Here is a 22,225-nt window from a genome sequence, read left to right on the forward strand (position 1 = left end):
TTTTTCTCTGACCCCTGGGTAGATGTAAGGGCTTTTCTGGCCAACTGTTTTGACTCTTCGTTACCCTTTTGTAGCAGCACTTAGGGAAGGGCTGTAGGGGGGACGAATCCCGTGCCTGTTAAAACTCTAGTTACAAAGCAGTCATGACATAAGTTAACGAGATTTAGTTCTATGTCGTGTGTGTTCAAAACATTTATGGGAATATAATTTTTAATTTCAGATTATTTTTATCTAGTACTTTTTTTGTTTTCTGCCAATTTTCGTATGATTTATAGGCGAGAAAATGTCTGGCAACAATGCCTGGTTTCAGAGTTCCAGGGTCCCTAGCTTTGCTCAGATGCTGAAAAAGAACTTGCCAGTTCAGCCATCAGCCCAGACGGTAGCTACACCCACAGGATATTCTTCAGAAAGTTACAGCCTGTCGAATATGGCATCCAAGGTTACGCAAGTGACGGGTATGACTTCTTTTTCATTTGCAATAATGTCTGAGTTAAGAATCTGGGATGGCCAGTAAGTATTGTTGAGCCTGCAGTTTAAATGTTCCCTGACTGTGCTCGCTTCGGCAGCACATATACTAAATGTTCCCTGACTATATATCCATTTACCAGCGGCTGTGTCCCATCTGGAACTCAGATTTGACTCTGAACACTGAAGGAGGCCTGTAGAAATCTTTCCCCTTGCTATGCAATTAATTATTTTACTATTTAACCACTTAAAGGGTGTCTTGCTTTTTTGAGGTGCAGTTGTGTTAGCCCCCTCAGGGAAGAGACTGAACTTACACTGGTTTCTATTCCATATATCACTGAGATTAAGTATAAAGCAGGGACAAACACCTAAAGTCAATTGAATTCGAAGTGAAAAGTAATATAAAACAGTGAATGGGAAACAAACTTGTCTTAGTCCCAGGACTATGTCCTCAGTCTAGGTCTTAGTGACATCATGTGTAAAAAAATGACTTTTGAGAGCCTCTGAAAACCTTGACCTCACTTAATGTTATGATAATGATAGTACTTCTTTGCGAATAGTTTGAGTACTCCAAAAGGTATTTGCTTCAACAGGTTGCACTTGTCATGTGTGCCAAAATTTTTTAGTAGAAACTTACCTGTAATGAAAAACAATTAGATATATCAGGGACAATCTTCCATTTTAGGGGAGGATTTAGTGCTTTTACTTTTTTTATTATTTTACAGAACTGACCACTGTAAACATTTATTTTTAGGTAATTTTCCAGAACCATTGCTTTCCAAAGGTCTTTCATCTACTTCAAATCCTGTCCTTCCTCCAAAAAAAATACCCAAGGAATTTATAATGAAATACAAACGTGGAGAGATAAATCCTGTGTCAGCTTTGCACCAATTTGCACAAATGCAACGAGTTCACCTTGACCTTAAGGAAACAGTAACAACAGGCAAGTGGAAAGTTGTATCTGGTTATTGCAGTACTGGAAAATACTTTCCTATGAAAAGCATAGCAAATGGGTGCCTAGATGGCTCAGTGGATTAAGTGTCCAACTTCAGCTCAGGTCATGATCTCATAGTTCATGGGTTTGAGCCCCATGTTGGGCTCTGTGCTGACAGCTCAGAGCCTAGAGCCTGCTTCAGATTCTATATCTCCCTCTTTCTCCACACCTCCCCTGTTCGTGCTCTGTCTCTCAAAAATGTTGTTAAAACATTTTTTTTTAAAGCAGAGAGTACAAGTGGTACTAAATTTGGTTATTTTCTATATTCATGTAATGTTGGGGTTAGGTAACTAGTATGTTTTGACAGATATACTTCAGAAATTTTTATATTCATACTTTTCTGCAAATAACATACATGTACAAAATTTTTCTAATCACTGAATTTTAATTTTTTGTGTGTGGCTAGTTGAACTGAAATCCCGTTAGTGAAATTCAAGTGAAATGAACTGAAATTCAAATGAAATTCTGAATTTCACTTCTAAAAGTGAAACTAGGACTTGGATAGTATATCAAAAATAGTATATGATGGATACCCTTTCTGCAGATGTGTGTGACTATTTTCTCCGTTCTCGCTTAAACCACCTCCCAACCAGAAGGGTCTTTTACCACATTGTGCCTGTGGAAGGCTGCAGGAGTAAAGATCAAATAAAATGCAAACAGCAGCCTCTGATCTCTTTACCTTATGACCAATGATTAGATAGAACTTTCGGAAAGCAGAGGGATAAGAAAATAAATGCTCTTGGGGTGCCTGGGTGGCTCAGTTGGTTGAGTGTCTGACTTCGGCTCAGGTCATGGTCTCGCAGTTCATGAGTTCAAGCCCCATGTCCGGCTCTGTGCTGGCAGGTCAGAGCCTGGAGCCTGCTTCAGATTCTGTGTCTCCCTCTCTCTCTGCCCCTTCCCCACTCATGCTCTGTCTCTCTCTGTCTCTCAAAAATGAATAAATGTAAAAAAAATTTTTTTAAGAAAATAAATGCTCTTAACAGGTATTGACAGGCTAAAAGTATGAGTCAAAGAAACACAATCCTTAAAAATATATATATATGTGTACACATATGTGTGGGTATTTGTATATAAAAACACATTATTAAGTAGCTTTGTTTTTAAATTTTCTCTTACTGATACTAACTTTTGCCAACATGGGTCTCAAGGTATCTTTGCAAAAGGATTTAAAGTTTTTGAGATTTTAGCAAAGATTGTCATAGTGAAGTCAAGTTTCCAGTCTGTTGTTTTGAATGAAATAACTGGTAAACATGTGACAAAAATAGAGTCTTAATATCGTGGGTGGGAGTTTTCCAAGGTCTAGTCACTGTAGGTGGGATTACTTCATGATTGGTACTGTGGACTTTATTTTTGTGTCACTAGTTGTATTTCCCTCCATTCTTCTCAGAATGCTCTTGGTAAATGTAAGCTGTTGGTCATAGTAAGAAAAAAAAATGTGAGGGCAAATCTTCATTGAACTTAGTAAAAGCTGCTCACAACTACAACCCATTGATAAGTAATGATATTTACTTTATGTGTATACTACTAGTTGAATAATCTGAATGAGTAGGTTTAGTAATGACACCAGAGTATATTTTAACAACTCTACAGGTGATTTAGATACATACTAAAGTTTGAGAACCTGAAGCATGATGGGATGAAGCTTAAAGGCTCAGTACTCTGACACAGAGGTCTTATTCACAAATTTGATGGGTCATATCTCACACATAATAATCTTACCCTTGTTAAATAAATATACAAAATATTACAAGGTTTAGTAAGTTGGGACGGGAACCTAGGTGATCATAATGAAGGAATTTGGGAAACTGAAGTCATAGATGGTGGGAGGAAAGCAATTTACTCAAATGTAGTCAGGAGTTACTTGTAAAACTTTGATATATATGGAAACCCAGAAGTTAGTGTAATATGTAAGGAAGTAATAATAACAGCGATGATGAGGCTTATGTGGAGTGACGCTGTACCTAGCCATCCATAACGAGTAGAGACTTGCATTAACTAGAGAACTTCTAAAGTCTGAATACCAACAAGTAAAACTTGAACTGGAAAAATCTTTGGCCTATAAATTTAGATGATTCCACTTCAGTTTTCATTAGGCAAATATGAAAACTAGGTAAAAGTAATTGTGTAAAACTAATCCTTCTAGGAATTTTGGATGACTGGACATTCAGTATAAAACTGTTGTTTGTTTTGGTTTTCCTCGTGAATTCTCTCCCCTCCACTTGCCTTTAAAGTTATGGTGGTTTGAATTGCTTACCATGACACCCTGATTGGTTCACAGGATTTCTTCAAAGGGATATTTTTGTTCTGGGGCTTACAAGAGTATCAGAGTACTCAGAAGGTGGGAGAAGAGAGATGTTGCCAGAGGCTCCACATTTTACCTCTTGTTGGTCATTCAGTAGATATTTGGGTGCTTGCTATTGCCAGGTATTTCTTTATACAAGACCCTGTCCCTCCATGTATGATCTATACTCTAAAGCTGGCCCTACTGTTCATGCTGAATTTGGAGCTAACCTGGCTGCCTGATGAATTCCTCAGAACTGGTTCAGGGGTTCATCCAGCTTTGCTTTTAACCTGCATTGGCTGTGGGGCACCTGGGCATCTCAGTCGGTTAAGCGTCCGACTTCAGCTCGGGCCACAATCTCACTGTCCATGGGTTTGAGCCCCACATCAGGCTCTGTGCTGACAGCTCAGAGCCTGGAGCCTGCTTCGGATTCTGTGTCTCCCTCTCTCTCTGCCTGTCCCTCTGCTTTGCATGCTCTCTTCTTTGCACTCTCTCTCTCTCTATCTCTCAAAAATAAAGAACATAAAAAAAATATTTAACCTGCATTGGCTGTAATAAATAAAATAAAATAAAACACAAAACTAATAGGCCAAGATAGTTTTCCACAGTGTTCGTACTAGGATATTTTTCTTTATAAAATGTCATTTGCAAGAACATATTATGAATTGTTGCAGCATTCATTCTGACTTCTTTTTCAAGGTAACATTATGGGACCATATTTTGCTTTTTGTGCTGTGGTGGATGGTATTCAATATAAGACTGGACTGGGACAAAATAAAAAGGAGGCTAGATCCAATGCAGCAAAATTAGCTCTTGATGAGCTTCTACAATTGGATGAACCTGAGCCAAGAATTTTAGAAACATCAGGTAAATACTCTTGATTATAAATGTTTGTAAAATTAATCTTTTTCCAGAAGGAATCACCGAAGGATTTGTTAATGAAGAATTATTTGGCAACTACAGGAGAGAAATGGCAGAATTTATTTTCTTCCATTGCTGATTGCTGACATATTTAATATTAGTTAAAATGCTCCTGTATAGGGGATTGAGTACACCCACTGTGATGAGTACTGCGTAACAAACGTATAGAATTGTTGAATCACTATATCATACACCTGAAATTAATGTAATGCTGTATATTAATTATACTTGAATGAAAAACAAAATAAAAATAATAGCAAAGGAAAGAATACAAAGATTTTATATAAAAGAAAAAAATACTCTTGTATATTTCAGCACCAAATTATATGAACATGTTGGCTGAATTATCTGATAATTTGTCAGATTCTCAAGAGCTTCATATCCAGAAACTTGATTTTCTCTGTAGTTCATTGGATTCTTATTATGCGCTTATTATGCTTTTTAAATGCAATTTTTGTGAAGTTGGCTTATATTAAATTCAGTGATGGTAGAGTTATTGGAGAAAATAATGGCCTAAAGTAACACAGCAAATAGGTTAAGTGTAAATTCCAGAATTAATTGCTGAAGTTGGAATATTGACTCTGAACAGACAAGTTATTTGCCCTCTAAATGCTAGCTTCATCATTTAAAAAGGGAGGACATTAAAAAAATAAATAAATAAAAAATTAAAAAAACATAAAAAGTGGGGACACCAATAGTAACTACCTCCTATGCTGTTATTAGAATTAACTAAGTAATGTATGCAAAGCCCCTACCTAGTGTTTAGTGAATAATTTGTAATAAAATGATGGTAGCTTTTATTACTAATAATCAATTTGAGGAATATGTTACCATGTTATATATGCTAGCATAGTAAGCAAATTTTGTCATAGTGAGCAATTTTTGCTCATTTAACGGTAGATTACATTTTGGTTCATCTGTAAATGATAACTTTAAAAAAAGAAAAATCTGATTTAAACAGTGATCATAAACTCATTCTTTTTAAATACAAATCATCACTTTATTTTACTACTGGGCTTTTTTTTTGGTTTGTTTTTAGTCTATTCATTTTGTCTTTCTTAATACTTAAACTTTTTGTTCTATGTTCAACTCTTCTTTCATGTATCTTTATTTTTGTTGTTTAAAACTAATAATTAAAAATGATTTATTTTGCCACATCTTGTGAGTTTTGATGTGTGGTTTTTTCATTGTTTTCAAATAGTTTGTAATACTTTGGATTTATTAAGTACTTAAGAATGTACTTTGTTAATTTTCACATTATTTTCTCTTCACTATTTTTCAGGTTTATTAATTAAAGGGCTAGTTATGATGATTCTGGTATATGTCTTATACATGCTGGCACTATAAATGTCATTATCCTGATTTTATTGAAATGCTTTCATTTTTACATGTTATTTGACCTATAGAGCAGTGATGCAGTGATTTCATGTTGTTACAGTGTATATTTTTTTAATTCAATATAAAATAACTTTTTTATCTTGTATATTTTATGTTATATATGTTTGGTCTTGAATTTTTTGAAATTCTCAGATTGATACTTTGTTAAATTTTGTATTGGTCCAGTGTCTTTATCCTGTTGTTTTGTTTTTAATGATTTTCTTTTGTGCATAAAATTAGATTTTTTGACCTAGTCAATAAATATTTCAATAAAAAGCTTTAACATTTGCACTTATTATGAATGTCTGATGCCATGTTATGCATTTTTTTTCCTTTTGTCCTGTGGATAATGTTTTGACTTTTTTTCTTTTAAATATTTAGAAGGTACTGATTTTAACCTAGAAATTCCTTCCTAATATGAAATCACTTTTGATAATTTTGGGTTCTGATTTTATCATTTGATAATTTTGTCATCTTTACTAGTATTCGTTTTTGTCCATCATTCATTTATCCATTCTCACACTGCTTTATGCCCTGAGTGAACAAATTTTACTCACCTAGAGCTTAGTGTGACAAGTGATTTATTTAGATTTATTTTTTTATAGATATGCCTTTGCCTTTCCAGAGTCTTTAACAAATTAATGTAAAATGTAGAACCTGTGACAAATAATATTCTTAAGACATTCTTTCAGTTTATTTATTGAAATCCTTTATATGTGATTATTTTATCAGCTATCAGCCCATCTAGGTACGTCCCCAGCAATATTTTCCCAGTTTCCTTCCAATAGGAGCATGCAGCAGAATGAATAAATCAATAAATGTTTTCAGGATGTACTATGTTCCAGGGCCTGTGGTAGGTGCTGAGGATCTAGAATTACATAAGACCTGTCCTCTACTCTCAGGGAGCTAAGATGTAAAATGCTTTGTTGAAATTAAGTTAAAATCTATCTACACAATTTCCCAAGCGTCTAACTTAATCATCAGAAAATGTTTATGGTTGGCTTCTAATGATAAATACTTCAAAATGCTTATTTAGGGCTAGCAAATGTTTTGCCTGGTGGGATATGATTTTTAGTTTTTAAATATCTTTTCCCTTTTTTGTGAAAATTAAAACATTTTCCCATCTCCACTGGTACCACTTTTATTTTCAATACCATTGTTTTCTCAAGAAGTGCCAATAGTGCCTTAATTATGACTAAAAGTTTTTAATAATGTATTTTCTGTGGTCACAGAGCCTGGTAAAAATTTAATTAAGTCACCTTTTTCTTTACAATGAGTTACATTTTCTTTAAAATGTCCTAAACACTTAAAAACCATATTTTTAATTTTTTCAAAATTCTGAGCTCAAAAAAATTATTTTCCACATATTACTTCTTTCATATTTTGTACATGGTGTTTTTTAAGTATAATCATAATTGTTAATTAACTGTATAATGTTGCTCTAAGTTTTTTCAAGGACAGTGTTATTAATAATACTCTGTTAGGTTTTGAAAATCTTAATACTTTTTATACAATGATTTAAGAATGTGGTTCTAAGTTTAGCTTATTTCAATACTGCTTTTTTAAATTTTTTTTTTTCAACACTTTTTATTTATTTTTGGGACAGAGAGAGACAGAGCATGAACGGGGGAGGGGCAGAGAGAGAGGGAGACACAGAATCGGAAACAGGCTCCAGGCTCTGAGCCATCAGCCCAGAGCCTGACGCGGGGCTCGAACTCACGGACCGCGAGATCGTGACCTGGCTGAAGTCGGACGCTTAACCGACTGCGCCACCCAGGCGCCCCTCAATACTGCTTTTTTAAAAAATTGAGGTTTTTAGTGTGGTAAAATAAAATTTTGTACTGCATATATATAAAATATAAATTTTAGTATTGTAATTGTTTTAAGTGTACACTTTTGTGTTAAATATATTCACTTTGTTGTGTATTCAATATCCAGAGCTCTTTTCATCTTGAAAAACTGAAATTCTATACCCATTAAAAAATTACTCATTCCTTCCCCACCCCCACTCCACACCAAGCTCATGGCAATTACCATTCTATTTTCTATGTGAATTTTTCTGGGTACCTCAAATGGAATCATACAGTATTTGTCTTTCATTGCTGGCTTCTTTCACTTATCATTATGTCCTCAAAGTTTTTATTGTAGCATGTATCAAAATTTCCTTCCTTTTTAAGGCTGAATAATATTCTCTTGTATGTATATACCACATTTTGTTTATCCATTCATCAGTTGATACATACTTGGGTTGCCTCAAATTTGGCTATTGTGACTAATGCTGCTATGAACATAGGTGTACGAATATCTCTTTGACATTCTGGTTCCAATTCTTTGGGATTTATACCCAGAAGTGGAACTGCTAGGTCATATGATAATTTTATATTTAAATTTTTAGGAGCTGCTGTACTGTTCTTTATAATGGCTGCACTATTTGACATTCCTGCCTACAGTGTGGAAAGGTTCCAGTTTTTCCACATCCTCACCAATGCTTGTTATGTTCTGGGTTTTTTAAATAGTAGCCATCCTTTTGGGTGTGATGTGGCATCTCATTGTGACTTTGATTTGCATTTTCTTACTGACTAGTGATGGTGAGCATTTTTCATGTGCCACTTGTACATCTTCTTCAGAGATATGTCATACTCCATTCTTTTGCCCATTTTTGAATTGGGTCATTGGTCTTTTTGTTGAGTTTTAGGAGTCCTCTATCCAGTAGTTCCCTTCTTATTCACAGTTTCACTTTCTGTGGCTTCACTTACCTGTGGTCAACTGTGGTCTGGAAGCAGATGATTCTTCTTCTGACATGTTATCAGAAGGTCAATAGTAGCCTAACACTACATCACAATGCCTGTGTCATTCACTTTACTTCATCTCATCACATTTTATCATCTCCCATTGCAAGAAAGGTGAGTACAGTACAATAAGATATTTTGAGAGAGAGGACTATATTCACATAATTCTTATTACAGTATGTATATTCTATTAATTTCTTACTATTATTTTTTCTAGTTTATAAATTAAACTTTATCACAAGGATGTGCGTATTACATACATATTAAAAACATAGTGTGTGTGTGTGTGTGTATATATATATATAGGGTTCAGTATTATTTGCAGTGGAACTAATCACCTCAGATAAGGGGAGGACTGCTGTATATTCTGGATGTCAATGCCTTATCAGATATGTGAGGTACCTATGTTTTCTCCCTTTTTGTGATTTACATTTTACTCTGTTATTAGTGGTTTTTGATTCACAAAAGTATTTAATTTTGATAAAATCCCAGGTTTTTATTGCCTGTACTTTTAGGGTCATATTCAGGGAATTATTGCCAAATCCAGTGTCATCATCAAGCTTTTCTCTTTGTTTTCTTCTAAGAGCTTCATGGCTTTTGCCCTTATGTTTGGGTCTTTGATCCATACTGACTTAATTTCTGTATGTAGTGTTAGGTAGGTATCCATCTTTAATCTTTTGCATGTGAATATCCAGTTTTTCTAGCATCATTGAAAAGATTGCCTTTTCTGTTTTTGAATGATACTGGCACCCTTGTCAAGAATCATTTGACAAAATAAGTGAGAATTTATTTCTGCATTCCCTGTTCCTTTGGTCTGTATGTCTTTATACCATTACCATACTGCTTTTATTTACTGTCACTTTGTATTAAGTTTTGATATAGGGAAGTGTGAGTCTTCCACCTTTGTTCTTTTTCAAGACTATTTTGCTTATTTATACAGTGCCTCTTAAGATCCAGTGCAACTGGTACAGTCACATTTTCTTTATTGAAATTATTTGTGCTTGATAAATAGGATTTAATATCTGTGTTTTTCACTCCACTTGTGCCTAGTGCACTAATGAATGGAAAAAATCATCTTTCTTTGAGTTTTTAAGGTTCTGCTTTTCTAAAGTCCAGAGTATATATACCTATAGTTAGCCTTTGCTTAACTAACAAGATGACATTGCCAATCTTTCCTTGCTAACTTGTATGTATTTGGCCAGTATTTCATCTTAGTCAAAATTAAGTCCAGAGGAGCAGCTTTTTTGCTTCCTTTGTCTTTATGAATGATTCTTGAGAGATCTAATATCTTGAACCTTTGCTCCTGGAGCCTCTTCATTTAAACTTCTATGATCTTTTTTTGTTTCTTTGGTTTAGTGTTCTTTTTTGCTTTGTTTTTCCTAGATTCCCTAACTTGGGAAACAAATTGGAAAGCCGTTGCAAAGAATGAGACTAACAGCTTTGAAAACTTTGAATGAAGTATCCCCCTAGGAAAAATGATAATTCTCACATATTAAATTTTTGATAGGATAATAATTTTAAGTATTTTGCATAGTATTACTGTAAATAGAGAATTGTTAATGGGCATCTAAAACAAGGTTTAATTTTAAATGTTTTTCAGAACGTTGCATCTATTACAACACCAACTATATAGTAGCAATTATGCTTGTGCTGATAAATTAGGAAATCCAGAAATGTGTTTGTATAATTTCAGTAAGGCAGGACATTTACTAAGGCTGAGCTAATAGAGATTTGATGGCCTAGAGTTGGCAGAACTATACAGAAAAAATAATCATTTTTAGATAATAATCTAATATGTGTGTTACATAATAGTAAGGTACCTGCTTTTTGGAACATGGAAGCTTCACGTTTCTTTACATTTTTATTTTATTTACAGGTCCTCCTCCTATCCCTGCAGAACCTGTTGTTTCACCTGAACCAGTCTATGTCTCAAAAATACATTATGGTAAGAAAGTCCTTCATAATGATAATTTTTTAGAAGGGAGCCCAATAAAAAGTTATAACAACATATAATTAAAATATGCTCAGGTGGGGTGCCTGGGTGGCTCAGTCAGTTAAGTGTCTGACTCTTGATTTCAGCTCAGGTCATGATCTGACGGTTCATGAGTTCAAGCCTGACATTGGGCTCCACGCTGACAGCACGTAACCTGCTTGGGATTCTCTCTCCCTTCTCTCTCTGCCTCTCCCACACATGAGCTCTATCTCAAAATAAACTTTAAGATAGTTTAGGTATGAAAATACATTAGTATTTTATCATTCAAACCTATCAGACTTCTACAAGGAGAAGAATTTCCTTCTATATTGTGCTAAAAATGAGAAATGAGGAATGGAGAGGAAAAATTGAAGAAATGGCTTTTTTCATATGAGGAGATGGTTCATCAATTTCATATATCTTCTCTTTTGAGAATGCTTTTCTTTTGTAGGCTTGTCATTAATGAAAACCAACAGCTTTCTGGTAGTGCTTTATGGTTGGGCATTCATTTTAAATAATCAGTTTCTTAATCGCAGTTATTTGTCACACAAGCTCAGGAAAACTATGACTGCAATTGCAGTTACTAATTACATGACCAAAGATCAACTACTTCTCCATGCACCTTAATTTTTCCATTTGTAAAATGTCCATAATAATAATTACCTTATAGGGTAATTGCGAGGATTCCGTGTAATCATATATGTAAAATACTTAAAGCAGTGCCAGTAGATGCTTCCTAAATAGTAACGTTTTATTATAATACTTTGTCATATTCAATACTGTATGGTAGTTATTGTATACTTTTCCCATTCATTGGTTTATGAATCCTCTGAAAGTCAGGAAATTACTCTTTACTTCTTCATTGCCTACATAGTGGTAACATTTCAGACTTCAAAGTTTAGAGTATTTATAGAATTAAAATGAGAAAGAGCCTACGTTTCTCTTTTCTATGTCTGCAGATTAGGATTTGAAAAATGGGTTTTATGCTTAGTCAAACTTGTTTTCTGTTGTCTTTTTTTTTCTCATTGTTATTGTTATATCTCTTTCTCTAAAACAGAGAAAGACCCTGCACATTTATGAGTTTGTTTGCAGTAAAAGGACCAGACCAGAGAAAGTAGGCACATTCAAATGGCAAAGTCTACCAACAGCTTAATATAGTCACTTGATCTAACAGTCATAAGAATTGATGAAGAGAAGGGAAGTGAGGGATCAATCCAAAATAGTCATCTCTTAATATGGGAAAGGGCTCTGGTCTGTCTTTTCAGCCTCTGTGGGCAATTTTAATGAATAGTGGGGTAGAATCTCCGGTCAATGATTGACAAATAACACAGATTATGATTACCCTGAGAAAACAGATCAGTCTGTGGGGAAGAAAGAACATATGTTAACAGTATGTTTAAAGAAATACAAGATTAGGGTCAGCTTTGGTAAGCTCAGACAGGAGTCAAGTGTCAGAAAAAAGGAGAGCAAACATCATCCTTCAAACACAGGAGTTGGATGTTATTGCCTTTGAAGAAAAAAGATTTGAGACTCACAATAATTTCCGAAACAGATTCTGCTATGCCAGTTATAGAAGATACCACTATTTCACAGCCTGTTTGCTCTGCCATATCTCTGACTGGACCATATCTTCATTAAAAACAGTGATATTTTGGGAGACACCTGGGTGGCTCAGTCTGTTGAGCATCCGACTTCAGCTTAGGTCATGATCTCACGGTTTGTGAGTTCAAGCCCTACATCAAACTCTGCTGACAGCTCAGAGCCTGGAGCCTGCTTCAGATTTTGTGTCTCCCTCCCTCTCTGCTCCTCCCCTGCTCACTCTCTGTCTCTGTCTCTCAAAAATGAACAAATGTTGAAAAAATGATATTTTGGCTTTGAAGATAAGTTCAGGTTACACATGATACTAAAAACACATGACACTTGAAATTGGCAACTTGAAATCAAAGAAATGGTGTTACTTGGCATTATGTGTGTCATGTTCTTATCTCATTCTTCATTTGCAGTAATTTGTGAAATCATTTTATTTCCTCAATAGCTGGAACACATGTATAAGGAAAATGATACTACTTATTTTTTTACATGCATGGTACTAAGAGATACAATTTAGTACCTAAGATTTGATTATATTCACAATATTATTTCCTTCAACACTGAATTAAGATCAAGAGGATTACTGATACATTGTTAAGACTCAAGTGTTCTTTATGATATTTAGGTGCAATCTTTTAATGGGTAGCAAAACATTCTCTTGCCCCATACACGATTCTTACTCTAGCAGTACTAATTGCAGTGTGGTTTTCTACTCCATATGGTAATACAAAATAATTGCTAACTACATGTGGTATAATTAAACAAATTATAGTACATTTATTCTATAGATCCATTAGGAAGGATGTGGTAGTTACTATGTCTATCCTTGAGTGATGGCCAAGACCAAGTAAATGCAAAGGGTGCATTTCAGCATATCCCAGTTTTTATATTTTGAAGTGATATATGTTTATAGATTCTAAAAATGTCTGTTAAGAACTAAAATAGTGCCCACATTTGGTGAGGGAACCTCTGAATGTATATCTTTATATTGCTGTTTCAGTTAAAAAAAAAAGTAAAATTTTAAAATATCCTTAAATGAATACTGCTTCTGTATGATGAGTTTTTGGTGATAAGCAGAGCCAAGATGCTGAGAATTTCTCATTTATATTTTTACTGCATAAAGACCAAAAACTAATTTACACACCACACATTGATGGTTTTGACCAATTTTAGGTAAATGTATGCTAGCATGCAATTATAATAATTTTTATCTCCACATTGTATGCTTTGCGATGAGATAAAAGAATATAGCCATTACTTTATTCTTTTTTCTCTCAGAGCTTCATTTTGTGATTAATTTTATGATTGTTCTCATTCTTCTTGATAATGTGAATTTGGAGTTTATTTTGGCCAATAAAATAGCATTAACAGTATTAACAGAAAAATTAAATATTAACAAATATAAACAAAAGCATGCAAATGACCTAACTACAATGTGTTGTATCCAGTTAGCAGAATGTTAGCTGAGACCAACATCAAATTTTTATTACTTGTGTGCTTTTAATGTAATTTATTATTGAGCAGGTCAAAAGAATTTCTATGAAAATTATAATCAATTATTCATTTCATATATACATAATGCATGATAGAAAAGTTCTTTCATTGCTTTTTTTCCTCTGAAAATATGAAATGGGCTACAGACTACTTGGTAGACTGCTTAGCAGCCATCATGAAACATGAGGAACTGTCAGTGTCTTACAACTAAACTTTGAGAAACACTGTATGGTATCAGGTGATTCTGCAACCTCTCATTCTCTAAAACAAGGGTCCTTCAGTAGGGATACACAAAGCAACAAATGGCCAGGGCCCTACCCCAGAATCTTACATTCTGTCATGTTTTTAAAAATTTTTTTAAATATTTTTATTTGAGAGAGAGAGAGCAGGGGAGAGGCAGAGAGAGAATATGAAGTGGTCTCCACACTAAGAGTAGAGAACCATATTGTGGGGCTCGAGCTTATGAACCATGAGATCATGGCCTGAACTAAAGTTGGACGCTTAAGCAGTTGAGCCACCCAGGTATCCCTCTGTCATGTTTAAAAAAAAAATCCATGGGTAACTTCTGATGTATATTCTTGATGATAAACTGTTCTGTGGTAATCCTGGTTACTTAACACTGTCTTTATCCCCTTTCAAAGTTTAGGACTTTTTAGTAGGAACATGGAACTATATCAAGGGTCTAAGTCCTCCGTGTTTTTCAGTGGTTCTCAGTGGGGCAAATACTAAGGAATGTATTTCAATTATCACGATGATGAGGGAAGACTACTGGCTTTCAGTGAGATGTTGGTTGTCTGGCAATGTAGAATAATCCTATACAACAAAGAAGTGTGTCTTATAGGACTTTTGAATATTTCAACAAATATAGATCAGTAACTCTCTAGTGTGTAATATGAAGACATTAAGAGAAATTTTCTATAAAGCTCAATAACGTGTTTTATTTGGAATGGAATGCTTTAAAATATCAGTCATGATGTAAGTTATAATTTGCTTACACGTCTATAAGTTACAAACTCAATTGTTAAGGTTGTAATTGGAATAATAGAGGCCTCTGCAAGAAAGCATGGTGTTCTTCAAATTCATACTCCATTTGATTTTTTTTTTCCAGAAGAGAGACATATTCAGCGTGGAAAGATATCACAAATTGTTAAAGAAACATTTAATCAACTAATATCTAATCATTCAGAATATCTGAAATGTAGCAATTCATTGGCTGCTTTTATAATTGAAAGAGGTAAGTCCAAATACATGGGATGTGTTGGTTTCTAGAAAAGCTATTAAATATCCTAATTTTAAGATGTATATAGTAGTATTTTAATTAAATAACTTTGACCCTTTTTACAGTGGTATTGCATTGATTTGAAGTGGCCTTTTCTAGTGGGTGTGTATCATTTTTTTAAATATAATTTATTCCCAAATTGGCTAACATATAGGGTGTAAAGTGTGCTCTTGAGTTTTGGGGTAGCTTCCCATGGTTCATCGCTTACATACATAGTGGGTGTATATCATTAAACACAAAGGCTCTCAAAGTTAGAATATACTGACCAGAAACTAATAGAGAACTGCAGAATGGTAAACTGCCTAACATTTTAAACAATAACTCTATTAGAACCACTACCAGACTGAATTCTAATTTCCATTATGACAAAGAGAAAGACTCTATATAATAAATGACCAAATTTTCATTTTAAAGTAAGAAAAGATTACTATGGAAAATCATGAACTTCTGGTTTTTCTTGTGGATATTATGATGATTCCAACTACATTTTATCTTTTATTTACCCTTTAATGTTCTATGTTGATCATTAAAAGTATTTAAATTCTATATTTATTTCAGTTAAGAGATTATAGATGATATAAAACAAATTTGAGGTTTGGTTCCTGGTCTTAAGGAGTTTTTATAATTTAAATGGGGAGAGAAGATATATATACTGTTGTGAAAGTCTAAGATGATAAAAGTTAATTATTTTCTATGATCAAAAGATGTATGAAAAATTCATAGACAATAGAAACCTGATAGAGTTAAAATCTTTGGGAACAAGTGGGACTTAAGCTGAAACTTTAAGGATTAATAAGGCTTATTTAAATAGAGGAAAAGAAGACACTTTTGGAGAAAGATATGAGGGAAGAAAGCAGCAGTGAGAAAACTTTTTATGGAACAATGAAAGAAATTTATTACTAGTGTGGAAGAGATATACATATATACATATACATAACGTATATGCACACATGTGCATGCGCGCACACACACAGGAGTAATACAAAATGTTGTTAGGTTGATAAGATGTTACCAGATTATGGAGTCATTTATTTATTTATTTAAAAAAATTTTTTTGATATTTATTTTGAAGGAGAAAGAGAGACAGAGTATGAGTGGGGAAGGGGCAGAGAGAGAGGGAGACAGAATCTGAAGCAGGCTCCAGGCTTCAAGCTGTCAGCACAGAGCCCCATGTGGGGCTCGAACCCATGAACTGTGAGATCATGACCTGAGCCAAACTTAGACACTTAACCGACTGAGCCACACAGGTGCCTCTGGAGTCATTTAAAATCCAATCAGGAAACAAACGAAAATGAAAATACAACAATCCAAACGCTTTGGGATGCAGCGAAGGCAGTCCTGAGAGGAAAATACATCGCAATCCAGGCCTATCTCAAGAAACAAGAAAAAGCCCAAATACAAAACCTAACAGCACACCTAAAGGAAATAGAAGCAGAACAGCAAAGACAGCCTAAACCCAGCAGAAGAAGAGAAATAATAAAGATCAGAGCAGAAATAAACAATATAGAATCTAAAAAAACTGTAGAGCAGATCAACGAAACCAAGAGTTGTTTTTTTGAAAAAATAAACAAAATTGACAAACCTCTAGCCAGGCTTCTCAAAAAGAAAAGGGAGATGACCCAAATAGATAAAATCATGAATGAAAATGGAATTATGACAACCAATCCCTCAGAGATACAAACAAATATCAGGGAATACTATGAAAAATTATATGCCAACAAATTGGACAACCTGGAAGAAATGGACAAATTCCTAAACACCCACACGCTTCCAAAACTCAATCAGGAGGAAATAGAAAGCTTGAACAGACCCATAACCAGCAAAGAAATTGAATCGGTTATCAAAAATCTCCCAACAAATAAGAGTCCAGGACCAGATGGCTTCCCAGGGGAGTTCTACCAGACGTTTAAAGCAGAAATAATACCTATCCTTCTCAAGCTATTCCAAGAAATAGAAAGGGAAGGAAAACTTCCAGACTCATTCTATGAAGCCAGTATTACTTTGATTCCTAAACCAGACAGAGACGCAGTAAAAAAAGAGAACTACAGGCCAATATCCCTGATGAATATGGATGTAAAAATTCTCAATAAGATACTAGCAAATCGAATTCAACAACATATAAAAAGAATTACCATGATCAAGTGGGATTCATTCCTGGGATGCAGGGCTGGTTCAACATTCGCAAATCAATCAATGTGATACATCACATTAATAAAAGAAAAGATAAGAACCATATGATCCTGTCAATCGATGCAGAAAAGGCCTTTGACAAAATTCAGCACCCTTTCTTTATAAAAACCCTTGAGAAAGTCGGGATAGAAGGAACATACTTAAATATCATAAAAGCCATTTATGAAAAGCCCACAGCTAACATCATCCTCAATGGGGAAAAACTGAGAGCTTTTTCCCTGAGATCAGGAACACGACAAGGATGCCCACTCTCACCGCTGTTGTTTAACATAGTGTTGGAAGTTCTAGCATCAGCAATCCGACAACAAAAGGAAATCAAAGGCATCCAAATTGGCAAAGATGAAGTCAAGCTTTCGCTTTTTGCAGATGACATGATATTATACATGGAAAATCCGATAGACTCCACCAAAAGTCTGCTAGAACTGATACATGAATTCAGCAAAGTTGCAGGATACAAAATCAATGTACAGAAATCAGTTGCATTCTTATACACTAACAATGAAGCAACAGAAAGACAAATAAAGAAACTGATCCCATTCACAATTGCACCAAGAAGCATAAAATACCTAGGAATAAATCTAACCAAAGATGTAAAGGATCTGTATGCTGAAAACTATAGAAAGCTTATGAAGGTAATTGAAGAAGATATAAAGAAATGGAAAGACATTCCCTGCTCATGGATTGGAAGAATAAATATTGTCAAAATGTCAATACTACCCAAGCTATCTACATATTCAATGCAATCCCAATCAAAATTGCACCAGCATTCTTCTCAAAACTAGAACAAGCAATCCTAAAATTCATATGGAACCACAAAAGGCCCCGAATAGCCAACGTAATTTTGAAAAAGAAGACCAAAGCAGGAGGCATCACAATCCCAGACTTTAGCCTCTACTCCAAAGCTGTAATCATCAAGACAACATGGTATTGGCACAAAAACAGACACATAGACCAATGGAATAGAATAGAAACCCCAGAACTAGACCCACAAACGTATGGCCAACTCATCTTTGACAAAGCAGGAAAGAACATCCAATGGAAAAAAGACATCTCTTTAACAAATGGTGCTGGGAGAACTGGACAGCAACATGCAGAAGGTTGAAACTAGATCACTTTCTCACACCATTCACAAAAATAAACTCAAAATGGATAAAGGACCTGAATGTGAGACAGGAAACCATCAAAACCCTAGAGGAGAAAGCAGGAAAAGACCTCTCTGGCCTCAGCCGTAGCAATCTCTTACTCGACACATCCCCAAAGGCAAGGGAATTAAAAGCAAAAATGAATTACTGGGACCTTATGAAGATAAAAAGCTTCTGCATGGCAAAGGAAACAACCAACAAAACTAAAAGGCAACCAACGGAATGGGAAAAGATATTTGCAAATGACATATCAGACAAAGGGCTAGTATGCAAAATCTATAAAGAGCTCACCAAACTCCACACTCGAAAAACCAATAACCCAGTGAAGAAATGGGCAGAAAACATGAATAGACACTTCTCTAAAGAAGACATCCGGATGGCCAACAGGCACATGAAAAGATGCTCAACGTCGCTCCTCATCAGGGAAATACAAATCAAAACCACACTCAGGTATCACCTCATGCCAGTCAGAGTGGCCAAAATGAACAAATCAGGAGACTATAGATGCTGGCGAGGATTTGGAGAAACGGGAACCCTCTTGCACTGTTGGTGGGAATGCAAATTGGTGCAGCCACTCTGGAAAGCAGTGTGGAGGTTCCTCAGAAAATTAAAAATAGACCTACCCTATGACCCAGCAATAGCGCTGCTAGGAATTTACCCAAGGGATACTGGAGTACTGATGCATAGGGGCACTTGTACCCCAAGTTTATAGCAGCACTCTCAACAGTAGCCAAATTATGGAAAGAGCTTAAATGTCCATCAACTGATGAATGGGTAAAGAAATTGTGGTTTATATACACAATGGAGTACTACAGGGCAATGAGAAAGAATGAAATATGGCCCTTTGTAGCAACGTGGATGGAACTGGAGAGTGTGATGCTAAGTGAAATAAGCCATACAGAGAAAGACAGACACCATATGTTTTCACTCTTATGTGGATCCTGAGAAACTTAACAGAAACCCATGGGGGAGGGGAAGGAAAAAAAACAAGAGGTTAGAGTGGGAGATAGTCAAAGCATAAGAGACTCTTAAAAACAGAACAAACTGAGGGTTGATGGGTGGTGGGAGCGAGGGGAGGGTGGGTGGTGGGTATTGAGGAGGCATCTTTTGGGATGAGCACTGGGTGTTGTATGGAAACCAATTGGACAATAAATTTCATATATTGAAAAAAAATCCAATCAGAAGTTGGATTTAATGAGATATGGATAGTAAGTGGTGAAAGATTTTTGGTCAGGGATTGATACTGTACTATAATTGTTGGAAACAGCATCAGACTTAGCTCTGAGACTTAAATGACTTTGGGCACATTTTGTACTTAACATCTCTCTGCTTCAGTTTTCTTTTAATTAAAAGTAGAAGTTATAACAATCTCTACTTCATAGAGTTATTAGGATTAGGTATAATACTGTAAGTAAACTATTTGGCAAAGTACTTGGTATTTAAGAAAACATTGATTTATATTTGTGATAATTAAAATAAGTTGATGTCTAAGCAATAATTGCCAACAACTTTTTAAAAATACTACACAGGTTGTACCTGAATTAGGGAATCATAAATTAGATGGTTATGATGGAGGTGCTTAGAATTGAGATAAGTATGAACAGGGAGAGAAAATAATATTTTTTTAGAAATTGATGCGATAAGATGGAGTGACAAATGATAAATGAAGTGAGATGAGTAAAATAACATTTCAAGTTTACATAGGGGAATGGTGTTTCCACATACACGGGAATCTGGAAGCTGATGTGAAGTTGAGTGAATAGCATGAATGAGAATAATAAGTCTGGTTTTAGAAATATGATTGCAAATATGGGGTGGGGAAAGCCTAAGTAAAATTAAGTACCTGTTGCTGGAGTAACTCGTACAGTCAATACCTACTTAAAATGTATTAGAAAATCAAATTGGTGTTCCTCACTGCCCAGCCAGCCTGTGTCTCCAGTAGGGTGTGTCACACACTCCCTGGAATGGCTGTTTCATACTTTTCTTTGTCCTCAAGTCCCCTACATCCTCTTTTCCATCCTTGCTTTCAGCTTTTGGCCTTGCCTCATAATTTTTAATTTTGTTTGTAAGAAGCTTTCAAATCCAAACTTCCTTCCATCCTCTTCCACCAACTCTGTGTACTTCCTTGCAATTGTGCTCATATTCTCTACTGTGAGAGTGGAGGCAGGCTCTCTCATAAAGCCAATTCCTTCACTTAAATTTTGGTTTCATTCCCTCGCACATTTTAGTGAATACCTTCTTTGGGTTATTCCCTTCTTTTTCCTGCATTATCAAACTAGCATCTCCCTGAAATATGGCAGGTCAAGTTAGAGTTGCAATAGAAACTGACTTCTTGGCTACCCTATTGCCCTTTATAACTCAAAACTTTACATCACCATCCCAGAACTTACACTGACTCTATATAATTCACTTTTCCCACCACCATCCACTCCTTCCTGGAGAAGCTACGTTTATGATAATGGAACTTTTTATTTTTCTTGTCTTATTTTTTTTTCCAATTTTCTCCATCTCAGTAAATGACATAAGACAGACTGAAAATCTAAGTGCTTTCCCTAAGACCCAAAATTTTTCTTTAAGTTCTATTGTATCCCCAAACTTTATCTCAGATCTGATTATTCTTTTTCCAACTACCCTTCATTATTTGAGTCTTAAGTCATGATCTCTAGTTTCTTGGACCCTACATACAGCATTTTCCACATAAAGGAGTGATCTTAAAATGTAACCCAATACGGTTTTCACTCCCTTACCTCAGTAGCTTCACCACAGCTCCTGAGTAAAATCCACAAATCCTTAGCATGTTTTATGATGCCTCTTTCTCTAACCTCATCTTATGCCATTCCCTTCACTCTTTACTGGAGCAGCTGTACTGGTCTGTCTTTTAACTCCAGTACCTTTTACCTCCTCATGTTGTTCACTCCTCATACTGAAACTTAAATTTCAGTTTCATAGGGAGGGATTCTGCAACTAGTTTGCATAGGGTAACCTCTCCCCCCTCCTCCCGAAACACACTTTTTCTTACAATAAGAATGTAATCATTCTTTACATTTGCCCCATATTTTTTCTCCTCAAAACACATATCACAGTTTGTGGTTGGTCTTTTTTCTGTCTCTCCTATTAGAAGCTTCATGAGGGCATATCTTGCTCAATATTTTATTCTTACCATCAACCTCAGCACCTGGAACTTGGTAGGATCTCAGCTGCTTTTGTTGAATTAATGAAAGTCCTTTAGGTATTTGCAAATATGAAATTGAACTTTGTCTGAAAGACTAAGAGTAGAGGTTTTTTGAAGTCATCAACAGAGGTAAAAGATTTAAAAAGCACAATGTTCAGAAGAGAGTATCGAGAGAAAAGAGAGCAGTGAGCTTTGTGACTAGGCTATAGAAAGGCCTCATAGGATGTGAAAGGAAAAAAGAATTGTGTAATTTAAGCATAGAGTTTCAAGGAAACCTCAAATGAGGTACAGCAAAAAGTAAATGGAGAAAAACTGTTAGAAAAAGCATAAGGTGCTTGTTTCTCTAAAAAAGCAGTTTTAGTAGAGAGTTTGAGTATATTTTTATTTTGTAGAGAGTTTGAGTATATTAAGAAAAAAGGAGCCACTATGTGTAGATAACTTGTTTAAGGCAGAAATAGAATGGCCAGTGAAATCTCTAGTAAGCCAAACAAATCTAGATGTAGAAGAAATAGATGGAAGTTTTCAAACTAAGGGTATCTAATGATTCTGTTGATTGTAG

At 35.1% G+C, this 22,225-nt stretch overlaps 1 protein-coding gene across 2 annotated transcripts in view; it reads left to right on the forward strand.

Annotated features, from left to right (window-relative positions):
- Nucleotides 1-283: 283 nt before the first annotated feature.
- ADAD1 (adenosine deaminase domain containing 1) overlaps nt 284-22,225 on the forward strand; it is a 53,207-nt gene continuing 31,265 nt past the window's right edge. For both annotated transcript variants that reach the window (XM_047091703.1, XM_047091704.1), the window contains exons 1-5: nt 284-455; nt 1,220-1,408; nt 4,440-4,607; nt 10,704-10,772; nt 14,992-15,117. In XM_047091703.1, the coding sequence (XP_046947659.1) occupies nt 284-455; nt 1,220-1,408; nt 4,440-4,607; nt 10,704-10,772; nt 14,992-15,117 (724 nt within the window). The remainder of the gene's footprint in view (nt 456-1,219; nt 1,409-4,439; nt 4,608-10,703; nt 10,773-14,991; nt 15,118-22,225) is intronic.

This window comes from Lynx rufus, unplaced genomic scaffold (assembly GCF_022079265.1).
Source record: "Lynx rufus isolate CCGP_SWC_20201006 ecotype Redwood Valley unplaced genomic scaffold, mLynRuf1.p SCAF_3, whole genome shotgun sequence".
NCBI classification, from domain to species: Eukaryota; Metazoa; Chordata; class Mammalia; order Carnivora; family Felidae; genus Lynx; species Lynx rufus.